The following is a 22836-nucleotide window of genomic DNA, read 5'->3' as shown; positions in this document are numbered from 1 at the left end:
TGAGTGAAGAAACTGAGTGAGACTGAACAGTGGGAATCGGAAGTACAGCGATGACGAGAGCATGTTTATGTAACAGTCGCTCCCTGAGGCGGCCGAGAGGGAAGAGAGGGAAGAGTGAGAGAGGGGGAAAGACAAAGTCCCAAAGCCGGCACTGAGTGGACCTAGAAAATAGACTAGATTTTCTTCAGGCGAGCCAGCCAGAAAGCGAAAACGGCAAAATTTGACTGACCCAAATTACTGAATTCTAAGGAGATTTTGTATGCTTATTCTGAAAAAAGAGGTTATTTCATTTCAGCTATCCAACATTTGTATTCCCACTTGCTTAACAATAACATCCATTTTAAAGTTTATTTTGCAAAAAGTGACTTAAAATACTTTTTCAAAATGTATCGATCTATAATGAAATACAAGTTAAACATTAACATAATGATGACAGAGCTAATCACGGAACAGATGGAGAACAGATATTGTCATTATTGGATTTATTCTAGGGAAAGATTTGCTAAGGATGCTGCCATTGCCAGTCTTTTAAATTCTGCAACTCCAGGATACAAGAATGTGGTTGATTAAACATACTGTTGATTAAACAGCAAGAGATTCCATACAGAATATTGTTTTTACACATTACTTTCCTTACAACCACAGTGCTTGACAATCAGATCTTTTTGTTCATGGTGGAGCCTATAAAATAATCTTCTGTCAGATAAAAATGGCAGCTGACAAAGAAGGTCATGGGGAGAAACTTTGACTTGCATAGAGAGAATTCCATAAGGAATTAAGAAAATTAAGGGAAAAAAGAAAAATGTATATAGCCCTCAAGATATTTGCTTTACAGTTAAGGACAAAAAATGCAATTATTTAATGTAAAATTAAAGTAAATGCATTACACTGCAAAAGTGTAAAAAACAGAATAAAATCTTAATATCAGACACAGAAAGAAAAGCAATGCTGTTAAGATAAATTATAAGGATGATGTGTGAGAACATAAAATGGAACTAATAAAAAAAATAAAAATAAAAAAAAAGATTCCATCTGCAGTCCCTGTGAACTGGATAAATGATTGGAGGACACACAAGGTAGTAGCAGAGGGGGTGATGAGGCAAATAGAATTGGAATAAGCAAAGGCATTTAGGAGTAGCACTGGCCGCTCAACCACGACCAGCCTGCCAACGCGTGGAGCACTCCGTGTCTATGAGCGAGTAATAAACAGAGCTGATGAGCCGTGAGCCTCCACACTGGATATAAGCTACTTCTGCGCACTCTGGCAACAATCCCTTTGGCCTGAATATACCTGCAATATCAGAAGGGAAAAGACGATGTAACTACATGGCTGCATGTGTTAATCATGAATTTGAAAACACGTGAACTGCTGCTTTTCATGGGCAACAAAAACAGAAATGTCATTAAGCAGCGAATATCATATGTGATGAGGGAGCAGAGAAAGTGAAAGAGCTATGGAAGCAGAAAGAGGAAAGACAGCGTGGGATATTTTTTACTACTGACCCATATTAAAAAGTTAAAGTATTGCTCCAAGGTGAGGTCCCAAAAAAGTCAAAGTGTGTAAATGGTCTAACGTTATGTAGTTTATTGAATACACAAATCTTTCTTTCATGAAATCACAATGGAGCTTAAAGTTTTCAGTCTGATGCCTGCTATTCCACACAAATGCCAGTTATCTGCAAGAGAAAGGCCATCCCTACAGCTCCACCCTGCAGAACATTTCTGTAATGGCACGATATGCTTAGTTCAGTGCATCAACAACATATGAACAGGGCAAACTCAAAGTAGGCACTCTTACTGTTATAATGTAACGTTACTTAGACTTTGACAAACTTTACTGATTCACAAGGGATTTGACTGGTGTCAAATAAGCCATAATTATACAATTGTATACGTACAAGTAAAAAAATAAAAAAATATAGTAAATACAAAGTATACCTCAGCTATATACAAGAGGTAGGTACAGAGAAAAAGTGCAAAGATTAAATAGTGATCGACATGACATAGGGTTATCCATGACATGGGTGAGTTGTTGTACAGTTGGGTGGAGTATGGTCTGTTGGTGAATGAGCTCCACAGTCCCTCTATAGTCCAATGTACTGAGTGAGTAGAAGTATCCATGATGAAGAGCAGTTTGTCCAGTGTCTCCTTGTCCCTCATTGTGACAAATGTCTCCAGCTCCAACAATGCTAGAAATCATGTCAAAAATCAAATGTTGTCTTAAATGTTTGTTAGATGCAAAAGCCAGCCACAGTAACTCATACAGAAAAGTGATTCCTTACAATGTCCCAAAGTAGAGAAAACGCCAGCGCAGGTTATGCACATTTCAAGACATGGAAGAGATTTTTGGCCAAGGATGAGAAGACGACGAGAGCAGCCTGACCTCCATATCAGTATTTTGTATTTGGAGCCGCAGAGATGAGCATGTGTTAATCAGGCATAATGCAACACACCATGTCATCACGTTATGCTTCCTGCCAATGCTTCACCTCCAGTCTCCTCCAATGGCCTTCTCCCCAGAGTGAAGGGGTGGGGTGTAGGCGGCAGGAGGCAGGAGGGCTGAGTTATTTCTGCACTGATGAACCAGAGGCTGCCACAAACCTGCCCCTGAGGACCTCTGCAAAGAGCCCACAAGAAACCTCTGCATGACAGGATAAGGGAAAACACAGGCCAAGGACAAACAGGCCCATGCATCTAAGTACAAACCAACACATTTGTATGCACAGCACCAATACACCCAAAGAAGTTCAAGAAAATTACTTTTCTTAATGCTTATATAGTAAGCAAAACATGAATTTGCTTCATCAAAAGTTATAAAGGGGTTTCTTTGTCCTTATGCTTAAAAACATTTCTAAATGGCATTGAATGTCAGTGTGCAATTCTCCAACTCATGTAGAGTGAGGCAAATAAGTATTTGAACACCCTGTGATTTTGCAAGTTCTCCCACTTAGAAATCATGGAGGGGTCATAATTTATTTATGTTACTGCTGCAAATAAGTATGTGAACACCTGTCTATCAGCTAGAATTCTGACCCTCAAAGACCTGTTAGTCCACCTTTAAAAAGTCCACCTCCACTTCACTTATTATCCTAAATTAGAAGCACCTGTTTTAGCTGCATAAAGACACCTGTCCACCCCGTACAATCAGTAAGACTCCAACTAATAATATGGCCATGACCAAAGAACTGTCAAAATGCACAAGAGACAAAATTGTAAACCTCAACAAGGCTGGAAAGGGCTACGGGGCAATTGCCAAGCAGATTGGTGAAAAAAGATGCACTGTTGGAGCAATTATTAGAAAATGGAAGAAGCTAAACATGATGTCAATCTCCCTCAGACTGAGGCTCCATGCAAGATCTCACCTCGTGGGGTCTCAATGATCCTAAGAAAGGTGAGGAATGAACCCAGAACTACACTGGAGGAGCTGGTCAATGACCTGAAAAGAGCTGGGACCACCGCTTCCAAGGTTACTGTTAGTAATACACTAAGACGTCATGGTTTAAAATCATGCATGGCACGGAAGGATCCCCTGCTTAAACCAAGCACATGTCCAGGCCCGTCTTAAGTTTGTCAATGACCATTTGGATGATCCAGAGGAGTCATGGGAAAAGTCATGTGGTCAGATGAGACCAAAATAGAACTTTTTGGTCTTAATTCCACTTGCCGTGTTTGGAGGAAGAAGAATGATGAGTACCATCCAAGGAACACCATCCCTACTGTGAAGCATGGGGGTGGAAACATCATACTTTGGGAGTGCTTTTCTGTGCATGGGACAGGACGACTGCACTGTATTAAGGAGAGGATGACCGGAGCCATGTATTGCGAGATTTTGGGGAACAACTTCCTTCCCTCAGAGCGTTGAAGATGGATCGTGGCTGGGTCTTCCAACATGACAATGACTCGAAGCACACAGCCAGGATAACCAAGGAGTGGCCTCATAAGAAGTATATCAAGGTTCTGGAGTGGCCTAGTCAGTCTCCAAACCTAAACCCAATAGAAAATCTTTGGAGGGAGCTCAAACTCTGTTTCTCAGCGACAGCCCAGAAACCTGACTGATCTAGAGAAGATCTGTGTGGAGGAGTGGGCCAAAATCCCTTCTGCAGTGTGTGCAAACCTGGTGAAAAACTACAGGAAACGTTTGACCTCTGTAATTGCAAACAAAGGCTACTGTACCAAATGTTAACATTGATTTTCACAGGTGTTCAAATACTTGTTTGCAACAGTAACATACAAATACATTTTTAAAAAATCATATAATGTGATTTCCAGATTTTTTTTTAGATTATGTCTCACAGTGGACATGCACCTAAGATGAAAATTTCAGACCCCTCCATGATTTCTAAGTGCGAGAACTTGCAAAATCACAGGGTGTTCAAATACTTATTTGCTTCACTGTATTTGCATAATTTAGCACACAGTAGGTGAGAGAGTGGACATGTCTGCCACATTAACAGGCTCACAGATGTGTGTTTGAATGCTGGCCACATGACTTGTGAAGGTGTCTGTCGTGAGACCCAAGCATGGCCCTGTATTGGACAGCGAGAGAAAGACAGGATGTTTGTCTGCATATTCACAGAGGTCCAAGTGGAGCTGACAGACTGCTGAGTGTGCAGCTTCCATCTGGGGAAACAAGGATGAGAGTGAGAAGGAACTGGGGGTTGGGGTACAAGTCTAACACACACATGACTAGCTCCACTGATCTTTCTCTTTGGTCCTCTCTGCGCCTCAGGGCACAGGGTCCGGCTTGCCATCAGCAGCAGGGGGCAGTCCCCAGAGAGTGCCCATGTGTACGTCTGTCGGCACTGTGGCTCTCCACTGTGGCTTTGCACATGCTCAGTGCGTCCCAGTGCGCGCGAAGAGACAGTGAGAGTATGATAGGAGCACGTGGGCTGCTTCTCTATCTGGAAGCAACTTTGTGTGTGCTGATGTGTACACAGTGCACTGAAAATCATATTATGTAATCTTTTAGCCACATGAAAAAGACTCCGTCAGCACTTTGCTTTTGTGTGCTAGGTGGTTCATTTTGCGAGCACACTGCTGAAGAAAAAGATGAGGGCAAGAGATAACGGAGTGCAGCAGGAGGGTAATAGTAAGCACAACACAAATGTTCACATGGGACAAAGGCACAGTACAGCCAATGACATACTTCAGAGTTTGTTGGTTTATAGCAAAATCTCTATCTTTTTCAAAAATGTATTTTCCGCAGAGGTCTCACATGGGTCATCTCCTCCATTGTATCCTCCCTGCAGGCAATAATGTCCCCTTGCTGTGATCCTGCTGCCATTGCACACATGCCACCAATGCGACAAACTCCATCTCTCCACTATTGACTCAGTGGCAGCAGAGACAAATGTTCACTGCTCAGTGTGCTTGGGTCTGGTCATATATGGGGCAATCTGTGGGATTTTGCCAATAGTATTTTGCTAATGCCAATTAAAACTGTTTTTATTTGTAAAATGGTTGACAATATGTCAGTACCAAAATATAAAATTTGTGAAATAACCCCACAGTAATTTTACACCATACTCAAATATATGACTAAAACCATCCAAAAGCCTTAGAGCAGCTTTACAGACAAATGGAAATTCTGTCAAATATCCACACTTGTTAAAATAATTTCAAAGAGTTTCTGATGCTGGCACTTGGTGCAGAGGCAGATTGTTTCATAGGCTGGAGTTCAGATTCTAAAGCTACACAATATATGTTTTTGAATGAGCTCCAAAAGGCAAATAAAATGATTAAATGGTGCACTAAGGTAATCTCAGGGGAAAACAACCAGTATTAATACTTTGATACATTTTACAACTTAAGGGGCAAAGGACATCAGTGTTGTTACTTATGATGGTAAAACATTCAGACGTGATGCATGTTTACATTTCAATACCATATTTCCTTAAGTAGATGGGGGATATACTAATGTATTGTACCTGTATTTTGGCTTATTGTAATGATCAATGAAAAATATCAGCATTAAAAATTTTTGATCTCTGGTTAAAACATGGGGAGTGGTAATAAAAGACCTAACTAGTAGTGCTATTTTAAATAAGAGTAGTTATATATTATAAAACCATATTATAGGTGGGTACTACATGGAATGATTTTCATCAAAACCTCAAAATATACATTCTTCCATTTTCAGTGTTGACCAAATAATTATATGTTAATAAAACACGTTCTTTCAGTAGCACATGGCATGTTTTGGAGCCCGTGTAAAACCCAAACAAAAGTACTAAAATTAAACTATTCCAATTACTAAACTAAAAATTTATTTCAGTGATCAAATAATCAGTTAATCAAACAAGATTTTCAGTTTCAGCACAACTGAACTATATAAACAGACCATAAGAATAAAGCTAAACCTTCATTGTCCTGAACCTAAAGACACAAACCTAGTAGCTGCACTAAAAGCCCAATTATGTTGATTCATCCACAGTGTGTTTCTGTTCAGCCAGGTGTGTGATGTGCTGACTGCTGAGAAGTCATATCTTAGACTGGACAACTGGGAGATGCAGGTTTTCGCACGGCCCCAAAAAGCAGAAGAAACAGTGAACGGTAAAATGTGTTGTTAAAAGCACTGTTAAGATGGTCCAGGTAGCCACTTTCCACAGACATTGAATCAAGGTTATAATCAAGCATGCTGAAAATGCATGATGACTATTTAATGCATATTGTAATTCATTGGCCCATGGGAAGGGCAATTGTCAATGTTGGCCAGACCCGAAACCCTGGACTGTACCCAAAAGAAGTAAAAACAAGATTACGTACTTCAATCAGACTCTGCCAAGGACACATCACTGAGCTCAATGTCAAAACGATGCAGCTTGGAGACCTTTGATGGACCGTGTTGATGGACAAGTGAAGTATAAGAAACGGCAGCTCCTGTATTTTTCGCTTTCAGAGACTTTATTTTTCCAAGAAAGGTACAAGTGGAATGGAATTTGACTCATTGTGACCAAGTCAAAGCACACTTTAATGGGCAGACAATCTCCTCTGTGCACCCAAATTTAAGCCTTGGAGGAGGGGCGTGACACTGGGCATTGGACAAGACATTAATCCGGCTAATAAGGGGGGTGATTATTCAAGGAGGGCAATGGAAAAATGTTGGGTGAACAAGTGTGCATCGAGATGTGTGGAGGGGAAAGATTAAAAGGAGAAGAGTGGTGTGTGAGGAGGCGGAGCAGGTCTGCAGGAAAGGGGTGGGCGCTGATGAAAGAAGAGGCCTGTGACATGAAATATCTTTAACATGGTCTGTCATATCCACTTTTGTTCCCTCCCTCTCTGTTCCATCTTCCACGATCCCTCTCAGGCCCATCAGAGTGTGTTAATCTCCTTCAAGGTTGGATAATTACTGGAGGAAAAAAACGTGAAGACTGCACACTTGACTTATAACCGAGAGGCGACTGTTGACTCATTTAGCATGTTTCTTTGCCATGTTGTTAGTATTAGCTTGGCTTTTAGAGAAAGAATGATTTAAAGTGAGGAATGCCTTATGAAAACAAAGCAGACAGTGTGCAATATAGCATTAGTACAGTGCTTAATGGCATAGAGATATTCTCCATCATAGTATACCAACCTCTCTTTAGAACATACCACTTTTGTCAGCTTTGAAACTATGAAATTAGATGCAAAAACTCATTCTCCAAATTTAATTTACACACACTAAATTCTCCTATTGGTCCCATTTACAACAAAAGAGCCATTATGTAACATCAATTTAAGCAAAAACTTGTTTGGCTCAGTATGCTGCCCCAGCAAGCATCAACCCCCTGGTGTGTCCTTGGTCCCAGCAGGACAACCAAATTTCTCCTTAATGAGCACTTGTACACACCCACTGACTCCTATTCCTCACACCCCTATTGTAGCAGCAAGGATGCCTGACGCAGCAGTAGCGCACGTCTTCCTCATCCACAGCCAGAGGGACAGCAGAAGGGCACACACAAAATGGTTGACGGAAGATGCACAATTTGCTCCACCTAGCCCTGGCCTATTCAGACTATTAGGACAAGGCACCACTTCAAAGAAAGACAGGAAAAACGCCAACCGGATACTTTTCCCTCAATAGTCTCTGAGGGTTAATTAGAGCGCCCAGTCCCAACTCCTGTCTGTACATTGCATAGTTTGCACCTACATAGACTAAATGCTGTATGAAAAAAGTGTTTGATGAATACACACAAACAGAACAAAATATTCAAGATCTGCGCTGCTTGTAGCCAAATAACATCAAACATAATCAATGCTTGTTCAACCCAGGCATCATTGCTCCTCTGTCCACACTCAGGTTAGCTCAAGTCAAAACCTTGTGCTGAAAGCCTATCTGTCTCACTGCTGCAAAGGACTGCCACAGACTTCTAGTGAAATTGACAGCGGTGTCAAGAATGGGCAGGAGTTGCATTTAACGTGGCAAGACCTGTGTATTCACATGGCAGGCAGTTTCTTTCAGTGTCAAAGGATACAAAAGTGCACCTGACCACCACAATTTTGACTTCAAATTGTTAAACGCTCAGAGATGGGTGAAGTGTGTTGTCCAAGGATGCATCATCATTTATGTAACGGGACGGAGTGAAAATCTGGGACTGCAGTCCCTCAAATTAGAGGACCAGCAAACTCACAAGGCATGGGACGATATTTAAGATTTGTGTTATGTTTCTCAGGGGTAAAATCATTTAAAATGTTCTGGAAATACATTCAAATGACTATACATCAAGTTAAAAATACATTAACAATTTTATTATTATAAAACACGATGTACCACAATGTATCAGGAACAATTATTGTTTCCCTTTTCTTTAATCACAATTACCAATACTCTAGTTTACTGTCCAATCCCTAAAACTCACTCCACCATAAATACCACAAAACATATTTAATGTGTATAAAACTAGCCTTAGAAAGGCTTCATTTATGTTCAATAATTAAAGTTCAAATAATAAAAACGAATGAGGACACTTGTGACAGCTGGTGTGGCAGATCAAGCATGTGGTTGGGCTGAAGAGTGGAGCCATAATAATAATGCAGACCAAGGTCAGACCAGAGCAAGATGAGGCACAATCTATCAAGAAACCCCCAAAGAGCCAAGACCTAGTTACAAGTATGCATCCATTGTTTGCAAAAAAAAACACATTCTATCTAGGACTGGCGGTTCAAGCCCAGCTCTGCATTGCATACCAATGTGTTCTGTGGAATGATCAGTTACTTTGCCCATTAAAGTGATGTGTGAATGAATGATTGGTGGTGGTGGTGGTCTGAGAGACCATTGGCACAGATTGGCAGCCACTTCTCAGTAATCTCTAGGGCAGCAAGGGATACAGTAGTAACTTCGCACCAGGTGGAGAGAATAAATGAATGCAATGTAAATAGAACTGCGTGTCAAGAACAAACATATAAATCAAAAGCATTATCAGTAATTTGAAGCTTCAGATATATAGCCATATGTTCAGACTAGAGCCCTTTGCAGTGTGTAATGAAATCACCACACTTCCACCAGTTACAAAAAGATCAAACACCAGGCTTCCCTAAGGATTGTAATCTAATATTCTTCCACAGCCAGACAGAGGAACCTGATAGTGATGATAACTAAAAGAAGGAATTTCTGCTCTAGTTATCCAGGTTAGGGACCATTGCTGTAATAGAAAAAAAACTTTGACGCCTGTTCTAAAATCATCACATCAGAGTTTTTATTATACTACAATGAGACCTACCTTCTCTTTTCTTTGCCGGCAAGCCTCCTCCGCTGACAGCAGGGTTTTGTAGTAGGCACTGCGCTCTGCTGTGAAGTGGACCTTGGAAAGTGCGTTTTCAACCAGCGCCACAGAGAGATTGACACCTTCAATGTGCAGCCAGCCAATGAAGTTACCAGCTTTGTCCATGCTCTCTACTTCAACCTCCACCTGTAACAAAAATAGAAAATTTAGAGCCGAGATAATTTTTTTAAAAATGGCTGTAATTAGTGGAAAGCAAGTTAAAGTTCTTAATGTTGCCTATGCCCTTTGATGATATTTAACATCTTAAATTAAGTCATCTTCCCCTTTGTAATGTTAATTATTGGTAATTAGTAAACAACCAAATCTCACGAGTTAACAAACTGAGGGACTGAAATAACCAACCTGCTGACAAAGGGGAGAGGTTTTCACAATATTGCCCATAATGGACTGTAACTAAATTGTGCCTATTCAGGCTAATTATGTATTCATTACGTTTTGTTTCATAAGTGATGGACGCAGAGGAATGGGGGGAGGGGTCAATTGATTTTCTTCTCTAAAGCCTCCGTCAGCGAGAAAGTGAGAGGGCAGGTGTGCTGAAGAGATAGGGAGAAGTCAAGCGATTAAAACTAAGGCTGCTTAGCTGTGCAGTCGCCAGGGAAATCTGAAGAGATTTAAGTTTGTAAACCGCCCAAGCTTATATTCGGCCCAAGCAAAAAGATTTTATTAATGAACACGTAATCACTTTAAAGTTATTTTGACAAAAAAACAAAAAAAAATAACCTTTTTACATTAAAAAGAGGTATAAATAAAGCTTTGATGATGATCCTAGAGGAATAAGACCAAGACAATAAGTGCGTATTATATACATTTCCTGATATAGCTCTTGTTGACAGGCAGCTTCTTATGTAAGCAACATCCCTCTCAAAATAAAAAAACTGTAAAATGTAAAACTGACTTAACATTGTATGAATGGCAAGATGGTCAAAGAAAATTTAGAAATGTAGACAATTTTATTTATAAACCTCATGCACATATACATTTCCATTTTTGTGGAACCTGCGGGAAGGGGTTTTAAGGGAAAAATCTTTTAAAGAATTTGTCACAGGGATTTTTGAAACTACACTGGAGTAGTTGGATGCACACTACATTGTTCAAAAAAAGTTTACATTTTAATGAGCACACAGAAGTCTAAAGCCAAACTTACAATACCTCACAATCAAACTATGTGGGTAAATATCTTGGTGACAATTCTAAAAGCACTAGAAATAGTGGAAACTGCTTTGAATTGAGCCCAGATGGTTCCCAGTAGAGGCCTCCTCTGAGCCAAGATGGCTCCCGCCGGAGCACAAATGGGCTCTGGTAATCTCATAAACGCTCGGATTGTCGACAGAGTTGACAGAAATATGAGAAGGCAAAATACTTACACACAAAAGCATGTGCACTTTAGTGCAAGTACATACACAATGGCAGTGCTGAAAGTGAAAGACAAAGCCATCTGATATCATTGGAGTGAAACCTGTCTACAGGGCATATTCTAGAACTGGAGTCACTTAATTCACTTAGTCTGTATCCACAAAAATCTAAAGATCACAGTAGGAAACATTTTTATAGCTTTGCCACAATTCACACTCAAAGACTGAGTGAAACTGTGGCCAAATAATTAAACCAAGGCAACAATGGGATCATTTTTTCCTTTAGACAAGCCCATAACACCTGTTTCAATGTTCTCAATAATATTAGCTAAAAACTCAAGTTTCTAGTTTGAGCGATCAACCTCAAATAAATTTCCATAGAAAAAGGTTCACAAAGAAGCAATTTTAAATCGTCAAGGTAGCCTTGTCGCAATAACAAATTTTGAAGCACGATATACATTGCTACAGAGAAATACTGCAGTAAACGATAATATTGAAACAAATTTAAACAAAAGAATAGCAGAATGACAAAATAATTAGTCATACAAGTTACATTTTGAGTTCTGTACAACTAAATTTTTGAAAAATAACTTAAATCTCCGCCACTACTACAAAGAAACTGCACACACGATAAATATTGAGCTCCAAAACATACTGATCCAGCTATCATTTATTGAACAATAAATCTATATATTAATTATCGTAAAGGGCCAGACAAGAGCTATGGAGAAAAATGCTGTAGTTTTTCAGGTTGCAGGTCTGTGTGAACAGACACTTCCAGTTTAATCAATGTGACTTTGGGGGTCCCATGCATCACTGTCAGCAGCAGACTGCTGTCTGCCGGTGGCAGGTTGAGAAGAAGTCAAACATCTACCATGCTCGGGGCAATTAATGGCCATGAAAACAAGCATGATCACCACCATTAAACTGCCTGATGCCCATTAATGAGTTTTTCTTTCATCAATACATAATTGATGTTTGGCTGCCTACAGAGCAAACAGGTGAGGAAGAGGATGTTAGAGGCATGTTTAAAAGGGTCAGATTAAGAAACATGAGTGCGCACACCTAATAAGGTCTGCGGTCAGAGTTGATAATCATGGCTTGGTGACTGGCAAGGTGACTTAATGTCACTGCATGTGAATTATAATAAACATATGTGATGCCTCACAAATGACATTTTTATAATGTTAAAATGTGTCATGCCTTACTTGGACAGCTGTGATACCAAGATGCATTTGAAAATAAGATTCTGCAATAATTAACTATAGCTGAAAATTCAAAATATTATTTTACAAAAGCAGCATGGTTTGCATGGATACCAAAGGCAACTCACTTTTACAATACTTTACAAAGATTTATCTGTAACCATATCTTGTCTCCATAATTTCGAATGGGTTTGATTGACATGTGGATCAACCAATAGGAGAATGTGCTTTACTATTAAGGATAAAAAAATTTTTTTAAAAACTAAGAATGTAACGGTTTAAAATTTTTCTCCTAGATACAACTTTCATATTTAAGGGACCTTTTACAAATAAGCAGCTGTGATTGGACAGTCCCAAAATTGGATGGCCTAAAGCCGTCTATTTTCTGGTTCTGGTGCTTCTGCAGTCTAACTGCTAGAACATAGGACAGCAAGATTTTCCTTTGCAAATCTATAAACATCCAAAAAAATATATACAAATACTATTTATTATTTTAGGATGTGTGTTGGTAAAAAAAAAAAAAAAAATGATTCAAGTGTCAGCAAAACTAGCTATGCTAAAACATAGTTAATTAGTTTATGGATCTCTGTTCTTCACAAAAAGCCAATGCCCCCAAATCAGGCAGCTCCAAAAAGTCAGCCTCTGTCTGCATCCGGCCGTAACAGCCTGGTTATTAAAATCAATAAGACCAATAACTACAATCCATCTAATTTTTAAGAGACGAGTTACATCACATCCTGGTCGATGACTATTGAGCTCCAGTTGTAATATTACTTATATCATATATAATTCCTCTTTAGTGGGTTGCTCTCAGGACATAGGCGGGAAAACAGAGATATTGAACAGTTGCGTAGCGTGATCTAGAAGGACACTGACTTTACAGACATAAAATAAAGCAATTGCTGGTACTTGATAAAGAAATTCACTCATAATCATAGTTGTGATAAAATGACTGCAAATAAATAAAATCTTAAATTGTTTCCCATCTATGGCATTAACAGTCATCAACAAGAGAGAAAAAAAAGATTAGAATAATAAGGTGACAGGAAACATCAATACATCAGCACTTAAACCTGCTTGTACTTCAATTTAGAAGAAGCTTTTCCACATTGTACTAATCAGAAAAATCAACCAATGATTGAAATTGCCTAGGCCATGTCAAAAGCCTTGTAAATGAACACCAGATACATGATGCGTTATTAGTTGGGCATTAGGAGGACTTGGAAGAACAAGAAAGCAAAAGGATGAGGGCTAAGGGACAATCATGGCAGGGTCATCGTCATCTGTCTCCGCCTCCTTTTGTCCAGTTGACACTGTAAATGAAATAGCCAGAAAGTGTCACTAAAAAAGCCATTTCTGTTCCCAGCCCCTGCTCGTGCTGACAGAGAAAGGGAACAGGGTAGAAGAAAGGGGAGGAAAAGAGTCGACAGAGGCATTTTTCAACGATGGCTTTTTGTCAATTTCTTTGTGCTTGTCAAAATGAAAGGCTGCGCATAGTTGCTAGGCTGGAGAGTTGTTGGGCATGGGTTGTAGATGGAGTGTTGGAAAAGTGCTGGAGATGAGTTGTCAAAGAGGTACTCCGGAGAGCTTCATTCTACTTCAACAGCAGAGAGGCCATATTCCTGGACTAGGGTTGATCAGACGGAAATAATCATTTCAATCGTAAAGGCAAAACCTTTATAAAAAAAAAAAAAAAAAAAAAAAAAAAAAAAAAAAAACTAGTTCAAATGATCAAATTCAATAAAAACTCAATACGAGTATTTAATTATATTATAGCGTTTTAAATGGGCCCTTGTAAAACAAGACACTGAACTGAACCACAAGATGGCTAGAAATTATATTACAAGAGATAATAAACAGGTGCAGTTGAAATGAATTATCAAACACACAACCATCAAAAGTAATGAAAAAGGTCATTTTGTTTGCCTGGGATCCAGAATACACACTTCAACACTTTATGAAGATGTGAGTCTAGTCACCGGTGACCCACATTTTCAAATGGGTGTGATTGACTGGTGGATTAGCCAATCTGGGACATACATAGCCTGATATCAGTTTGGTCAACATGCCCTCTGTTGTGTCTCAGCCTGGCCAAATGTGATTGTGCAATCAAACTTGCATGCTCTGTGACACATGTGAACCGAAGGAGCTCCTTGGTCACCTATGATTTAGAAATAAAATCAAATTTATCTCTGGCTCACTGATGTTAGCAATTATTTAGAAAATGTTTTTGTAAAAAAACAAAAAAACAAAAAAAAGCTTTGCAAATCTATAAGATAGATCAAATAGATCAGGTAGATCAGGTGTACAAAATAGGTTACTGAGAGTTTGAAAACAACCTTTTTGTAAGTGAATAACACTAACATTTGAAATCACAGTTTAAAATTTGATTAATTTCATAGCCATAGTTGCATGTAACTGAAGACAGCAATTATGGGGATTAAGCAAGGAATACCTTCAAAGACAAGCCAGTTAGCTAAAGAGATAGTTTATATTAGCATGATAACCTAATTTATATTAGCATAGATAACCAGAGATAATTTAGATTAGCATGTTATGTCTCTTCATCTGTAAAATCTACATAGATAGCACCATGCCAGCAAAGATGGAAAGAGTGCTAACCCCTCTCTTGCTCTATGAAAATTAATCAATAGCTCCCCATTATAACAAATACAACGAAAAACTGTTATAGATAAAAAAAATGGTCAAGTTCCTTCTCATGTCAGCCGTCTAGTTGAGTTGAAATCAATATGTGCTATGAAAAATGACTACTGTGCAATACTGACAATGCTGTGTGTTTGTGTATGTAAATACTACTGACAATGCTGTGCTTGTGTGCCTGTGAGAAGACAAAAATAGGATACACAACAGCAGCAGTATTGAGCCAATGACATCCATGTAATTTATTTCAAACGTGCACATATTTTTCACATAACATAACAGTACAGGCACAAATACGAAACATGCATGGTTTGAAAAGGGGCTGGATGAAGCAAAGTTTATACAATTTCAGTCACATCCCACTCAGCACAAACATGGACCAGACATAAAAAAAATATATATTTTTTGTTTTGTTTCTTTTTAATTGGCCACAAAGATATAGGTATTATTCTACCATATGGCTGACCATTATATTGCATTTAACCTGTACCTCTCTCCGTCTCTCTGTCTATATATATATATATATTTTTTTTATTCTACCATATGGCTGACAGTGAGTTTTCCCCAAACAAAGAAATGGGAAAAGTTTAAGAAATTAGTAACACTATCCAAACATGAGTAGTCAAGCTTTCTTGAGCCAAAGGGCTGAAAAATTAATGCAACACTGGATGGAAATACATTTTGCAACATTGTAGAAGCTTATCGAAACAATGCCATAGCAAAAGCATGCCATAATCAAAGCTCAAGGTGGTCCAACGAAATATTAGTGTGACTTTTTTTTTAGGCCAGGCAGTGTATCTGCAAGGTAAATTCACTAATGTTGAAACTGATCATTTTTGACACGGGCCACAGTAGGTTCTAAAATTTGGGGTCGGGACATATATGTATGTATTACTTTAGAGAGTTGGCCTGTAACATGTAGCAAAGCATGCATATGCAAGGCTCATTGTACAAATTGATTTCCAAATACTTTAAATTAATAATTCATTTATTAATTTCAGGCAAATAAACAGCAGAAAAACTTTGAACAAGGCTTACCTTTAACTATTTTAATATCATTTGGTCACATTCGGTGGGCCGGATTAATAAGACCAAAGGGCCATGTATGGCTCCTGGCCGTAGTTTGCCCATGTCTGGACTAAACCCACTCATGTCTTGTCAAAATGCTGAATTTTATTGTAATACTATTTTCCCCTCATCCCCTCCCTGAACCGCCCGAGCACCCGAATGATCCTGGGAGCTATGTTGTCGGGGGCTTCATGCCCCTGGTAGGGTCACCCATGGCAAACACGTCCAGGGGGACGGGTCAGACTAAGAGCATGCTTATGCGGGAGGTTGAGCGTTACCGACTAGATATAGTCGACCTCAAACTCCTTGCGAGGGGCTGGACTCTCCATTTCTCTGGCGTTGCCTGCGGGGAGAGGCGGCGAGCTGATGTGGGCTTGCTCATTGCCCACAGCTCAGCTGCCTCGTGTTGGAGTTCACCCCGGTGAACGAGAGGGTCGCATCCCTGCGCCTTCGGGTCAGGGACAGGTCTCTCACTGTTGTGACAGCCTGTGTGCCAAACAGCAGTGCAGAGTACCCGGAGTCCGTGGGAGGGTGCACCGACAGGGGACTCCGCTGTTCTCCTGGGGGACTTCAATGCCCATGTGGGTAATGACAGTGACACCTGGAGGTGCGCAACTGGGAAGAACAGCCTCCCCGATCTGAACCTGAGCTTTCTGTTATTAGACTTCTGTGCTAGTCAGTTTGTCCATAACAAACACCATGGTCGAGCACAAGGGTGTCCATCAGTGCACGTGGCACCAGGACAGCCTAGGTCGATGATCAACTTTGCGGTGCTTGTCGCGGCGGCAATCCTTGAACCCGGTGGTGGACACCGGAAGTAAGGGATCCTGTCAAGCTGAAAAAGGAGTCCTATCAAGCCTTGTTGACTTGTGGGTCTCATGAGGCAGGTGATGAGTACCAGCGGTTCAAGCTTGCCACGGCTGGAGGAGGACTATCGGATGGAGAATCAGCTCCTCCAAATCCAAGGCCATGGTTCTCAACAGGAAAAAGGTGGCTTGCTCTCTCCGGGTGGGTGGTGAGTCCTTGCCTCAAGTGGAGGAGTTCAAGTATCTAGGGGTCTTGTTCACGAGTGAGGGAAAAATGGAGCCTGAGATTGAAAGGCGGATCGGTGCAGCATCTGCTGTGATGCGATCGCCGTATCGGTACATTGCGGTGAAGAAGGAGCTGAGCCGGAAGGCAAGGCTCTCGATTTACCGGTCAATCTACGTTCTTACCCTTACTTATGGTCATGAGCTTTGGGTAAAGACCGAAAGGACAAGATCGCGGATACAAGCGGCCAAAATGGGTTTCCTCTGCAGGGTGGCTGGGCGCTCCCTTAGAGATAGGGTGAGGAGCTCAGTCACACAGGAGAAGCTTGGAGTAGAGCCGCTGCTCTTACACGTCAAGAGGGGCCAGCTGAGGTGGCTTGGCATTTGCTCAGGATGCCTCCTGGACGCCTTCCTGGGGAGGTGTTCCCGGGCAAGTCCCGGAGGAGGCTCCGGGGAAGACCTAAGGCACATTGGAGGGACTATGTCTCTCGGCTGGCCTGGGAACACCTTGGGGTCCCACCGGAGGAGCTGGAGAAAATGTCTGGGGTAAGGGAAGTCTGAATAGATGGACTATATTCATTTTAGTTGTCACCCATCCGTATAACCATATTGTCCGGACTTAAGTCGCACTTTTTCATAGTTTGGCCGGGGCGCAACTTATATATTTTCAACATATAAGTCACATCTGAGTATAATTTCACATCTTCTTTATTGCCACAATGACAATTGTGAAAGGGCACTCTAGGCTTGTGTACCGGTATGTCAGCCTTGCAGAAGCGGAAGCGGTACTTTATCTACTTCCAGAGAAGGCGGAGTTGGTCAAAAGCGACAGAGGATGAAGAATTCAATGGATTTAGTGATTTGGAGTGAGATCGAGAGTAAACTTGTTGTAGCGTGCTGTACAGCTATTCAGCTTGTTGTTCTCTATTTTATTGTTATTTTTATAACTTGCCTTTAAAGATAAAATGTCTGTTCTTGGTTTCGGATTTTGTGAAAAATAAATTTCCCTAAAAATACAACTTATATGTTATATATATCCATCCATCTTCTTCCGCTTATCCGGGGCCGGGTCGCGGGGGCAGCAGTCTAAGCAGGGACTCCCAGACTTCCCTCACCTCAGACACTTCCTCCAGCTCCTCCGGTGGGACCCCAAGGCGTTCCCAGGCCACCCGAGAGACATAGTCCCTCCAGCGTGTCCTGGGTCTTCCCCGGGGCCTCCTCATGGTAAATATTATTTGCCTATAGAATGCTGTGAGGTCATTAAGCATGTCCCACTCTTAAAAACTGTACAATGGATAAACATGTGCATAAAAAAATAGTCTCCTGCTGTGGGGAAGTGCAATGTAACCATTTCATATTCAGGAAATGATATGTCTGCTTATGGCACATGCATCAACACACAGGCAAACTCCTGTCAACCGGATGTCTACACTCTACCAGGCACTAATTTCCTTCCCCATCCCTGCTCAGGGCAGGCCAACCATACCGCCCTTAATCCCCCAAAGCAATGTGGAAGTGCTAACATAAGAAAAAGGATTAAAAGCAAAATACGCCTGCGTGTGCATGTGTCCAAGATATGCCTGCATTGGCACGATTTTATTTGAAGGGCCAGCTGTAGAACTAATGCTGGACTGTTTAAAAACTACACAGTCATACACTGAATATAAAGAAAATCTACGACATCAGAGGCACACCTCCACTCCCTCAACAATCCCATGCAAACACATGTTGCCATAGGAGTGGTACTTGGGAGAACTCAATCGACATCCTACCCTCAGCACTCCTTATTGACTGTAAGCGAACTGTGTGGGAGGACTGGCTCTGATAGAATGGACTGCTGTGTTATTGACTTCAATTTAGAAAGTGCTGCCTGCTGCTTTTCCCTCCTCCTTTCATAGGCAGGACCCTGCTGGCCCTGGCCACGGCCCCTCCGGGGGATATCCCTGATTGCTACGGTACGGAAAACACATTTAAGCAAGGTCGTAGGCCCTGGAGTTTGAGAGGGGGAGGAGTCAGCACATGGTGGATGGAACTCTTCCTTTGACCCATATTTATACATGCCAGCTACTTTATCACCATCCCTCCACCTATTTTTAAACACTTTCAACTAGCTCGCTATAAAAGAAGATTGTGACTGTTATACTTATTATATGATGATTATCATGGCTCTCAAGTGAAACAGCCTGCAAACGTACAGCATTTTATAAACACTGAACTAATATTAAAATCCCATAGGAAACCATATTACCAGTTCCCTTTCTCTTTCTACGTCCATCTGTTTTCTAACATCAGAGATCCCTTGGACAGCACTGTGCAATATGTTCAGTGCAGATATTCTGGCACATGCCATAAACAGACAAAGACACAGACATGACACGAGATACACTGACTGCTGCACACAAGAGCAAAGCTATTTCAGGAATAACATGGTTAATTCTTCCCACCACCAACAGATAAAAAATAATTTCCAAGCATAACCCAAAATATTGCAACTTTAGGTGTTTTGGTTGCGATAGTATGCTATTATTATTAGGATTACATTATTTACGATATGGTGTGTGTTTTGTACAAGGTTACATAAACAAAAAACTAAATCATGAGAAAAAGTTGCAGATGAAGACTAGCAGGAATGGGATAATTCTCAAAAAACTTAAAAATTCAACTTAGATTCTCATGTATCCCTCCCTGTGTTGTCATTTTGGCACAGACAGAAAAAGGTTAAGCCTGGGGTCTTTTCTTAGAATATAGCAGCAGTAAGCCTCTTTCATGCTGTTTACCTTCTGTATCTAACAGAGGTCAGTTTCAGTCACTTATTATTTTACGTTGACAGACTTAGGATTTACAAAAATATTAACTTAAATAGTGCTTTTTGGCCTTATGCATATTAATCAAATATGCTCGTAACTCACAGGCAACTTTCACTACCGCAATCTTTTTTTAAACATCTCCTCAATTTTACTTAGTAAATAAGCCCTTTAGACATTATAACATCTTAAAACATGTTTAGTGGCAAAAAGAGAGGAGCGCAAGTTTTTATCAGAAGGAGGGGAGGAGTAAGGCTGCTGCTGGGAAGAAGGCAGAAACACATGTATGACCATGATGGTGATTTTTATGTCTAATAACCTATCAGTAGCATATCATAAACCACATGCCCCTTATGAGACCCTTTTTTTTACTGATTAAAAATTCAGAGCTGTAGCCTAAATCATTAAGCCAATACAATAAACTCCTGACTTATCACATAGATTAAATAAAAAAAGTAGGCCAATACTGTTATTTTATTGAAAAGTTCTGTTTCACAGCAAATCATTTTTAAAATGTTTTGTTTTTTGTTTTTTTTGTTTTTCTGAGGCCCAACAAAAATCTAAATAAAATTATGATCGATATCTTTATGACTAAAGTACAGCAGGTTTTAGCCATTCACAGTGGTGAATTACAATGTTTTACCTTCACATTGCTCAAAGACAGACATCCATTTCATAGGCCTTGGCAGTTGGCAAGGCAAGATTGTGATGAATGCACCACCTGGGATACTCTATGCATCCTAATGCAATACACAAAACCAAATTTACAAAGAAAAAAATTGTAATTGTTTTATTAATTTACAAAAAATATATAAAAAAAATAAAAAATAGCTGCAAATATATTATCTAAAACGTAACTAAACATTAAAAAGTATTCCTTTAAACTTTACTGCCTGTAAATGCAGCACCGTGCGTGTGTGGCACAACTGAATACCATGCAAACGCCTTATTATTGCAGCAATACAATATAAAGTAGCCTTTAAGTCAAGAGATTGGTAAAAATGAAGATGGTGGGTGGAAAAGTTGAAGAATAAAGGTAAGAAACGACATGTTAAAAATCCAGAGAAAACCAAAATGACAGTTTATTGCCTGGTATTAATCTCTGGATTCACCAGCGCTATGAATATAACTGATGAGAAAAATGATAATTGTTTAAAAAAAAAAAATCTCTAGCAAGCCATTTAAGCCTTCTCTGGGATACCGATAGTAGCAATTCTGTCACACCGTGTGTGGGAAACTGCACATAATCTCAGCCAGAATTAATTCCAGGAAAAAGAATTGAAAACGGGGAAAGTGGTATCTGTAGCTGTGCTTTACGTCAAGGTCAGTCTTAGGCACAGACTGTGTTATCATATAATTTATTTGGTTTTACATCAGTAAGCAGTCATAACATATCTCTTTACCTTTGTAACCAAGTGTCTCTAATGTTAGCACATTAAATGGATAAGCGCAAGAGCAGTTTTATTGTCTTATGTGACATACACTACCAGACAAAAGTTTGGACACACTTTTTTTGTATGTTTACTACTTCCTAAATTTTAGATACATACAGAAGACATGAGGTAAGATCAGGGGTGGGCAAACTTTTTGACAGGCGCCACAATGGGTTCTAAAATTTTACAGAGGGGCTGGGCCACACATATATACACACACATATAAACATACATATATATACATATACACACATACTATACATATATACACATATACATACACACACATATTACATTGGAGATTTGGCCTGTAATAGTTTGCAATGCATGAATACAAGGTTCACCCTTAACTATTTTAATATAATTTGGTCATGTTCGACGGGTCAGATTAATAAACGCAAATGTCTGGGCAAGGTGTATGGGATTATGTAGCAAAGAAAAAAAAAAACTGGAAACTGGCAAATATGGCTAAGCATTTGCTCTAAAAGAGTAAAGCACAAAATGGTATGCCTGTACAAAAAGTGTAAATTTAACAAAGTGGCAAGTATACTCCTCATCTGATCTCAACTGTGCATTCTCCTAATCAAGTGTTTGTTTTGTTTTGTTTTTTTTTCCTATAGCATACTGCAGGCCATTCTCTCTAATGGAAACCGTGACACACGCGAACATGCAGGCTGCTGACCTACATGTGACTGGACGCAGCCCAGATTGACTTTACCCCAGGGGGAGAGTTCTGGACTGTTTGCATATCCCTCATACAAACTGACTGACAAACCACACAAGTAGGTCGTGCCATACCCGTAAACTATACTCTGTGCCCTCCTGGCCTGGTACTGGGGGTTGCTCAAAGAGCCTTAAGTGCAGTGGGGAGAGCAGGGGTAACACAAAAGGGGCTTAGGGTTGGCATTACAAAGTGAAGGTCTCACATAGTATGTGACAGCCCTTCAATCAGTCCACAAGGGCTGACAACTCTCTGCCTGTCAGCTTAAAGAGACAAGAGCAAGTCCAAGTTACAGTGCGGAACCTGACATTCCGATAGTGTTTGGTTGTTTAACAACCAACATATGATTATAATCCAGGTCAAGTCCAGGTTTACTAATGCTTACCACCAAGACACTGCAATGTTTGGCAGGTCATAACTACTCTCAAATCATATCAGCACTAACAGAAAATATAAGTGTGTTGAGACAGGCAGGGTAAACAAAAAAAGTGGATCAAGGCCAAAAGAACAGTGCTGCCCTGGCACACTGGTCATGTAAGGGGTCAGAGGTCTTGGAGGTATTGCGATGGGTGGGTAAAACACAAGCTGAGCACATTCTGGAACACCAAACCCAAACAACATTGCAAAGCCAATATGTGTGAAACAAAAGCAGTGAAAGATAAGATAAGATTTATTTTAATCAATAGTGCTTTTCTACAAGTGAGGGAAGGATGGAGTGTGAGATTGACAGGCAGCTCAGTGCAGTGTCTGCAGTGATGCGGTCGCTGTATCGGACTGCTGTGGTAAAGAAGGAGCTGAGTTGA

At 40.2% G+C, this 22836-nt stretch overlaps 1 protein-coding gene across 1 annotated transcript in view; it reads right to left on the bottom strand.

Moving 5' to 3' along the window:
* snd1 (staphylococcal nuclease and tudor domain containing 1) overlaps positions 1 to 22836 on the bottom strand; it is a 109806-nt gene that overhangs the window by 36550 nt on the left and 50420 nt on the right. Inside the window, exon 17 of the mRNA XM_033989641.2 lies at positions 9699 to 9887. Within this exon, the coding sequence (XP_033845532.1) occupies positions 9699 to 9887 (189 nt within the window). The remainder of the gene's footprint in view (positions 1 to 9698; positions 9888 to 22836) is intronic.

This window comes from Periophthalmus magnuspinnatus, chromosome 23 (assembly GCF_009829125.3).
Source record: "Periophthalmus magnuspinnatus isolate fPerMag1 chromosome 23, fPerMag1.2.pri, whole genome shotgun sequence".
Classification (NCBI taxonomy): Eukaryota; Metazoa; Chordata; class Actinopteri; order Gobiiformes; family Gobiidae; genus Periophthalmus; species Periophthalmus magnuspinnatus.
This window is presented reverse-complemented; position numbering and strand designations above follow the sequence as displayed.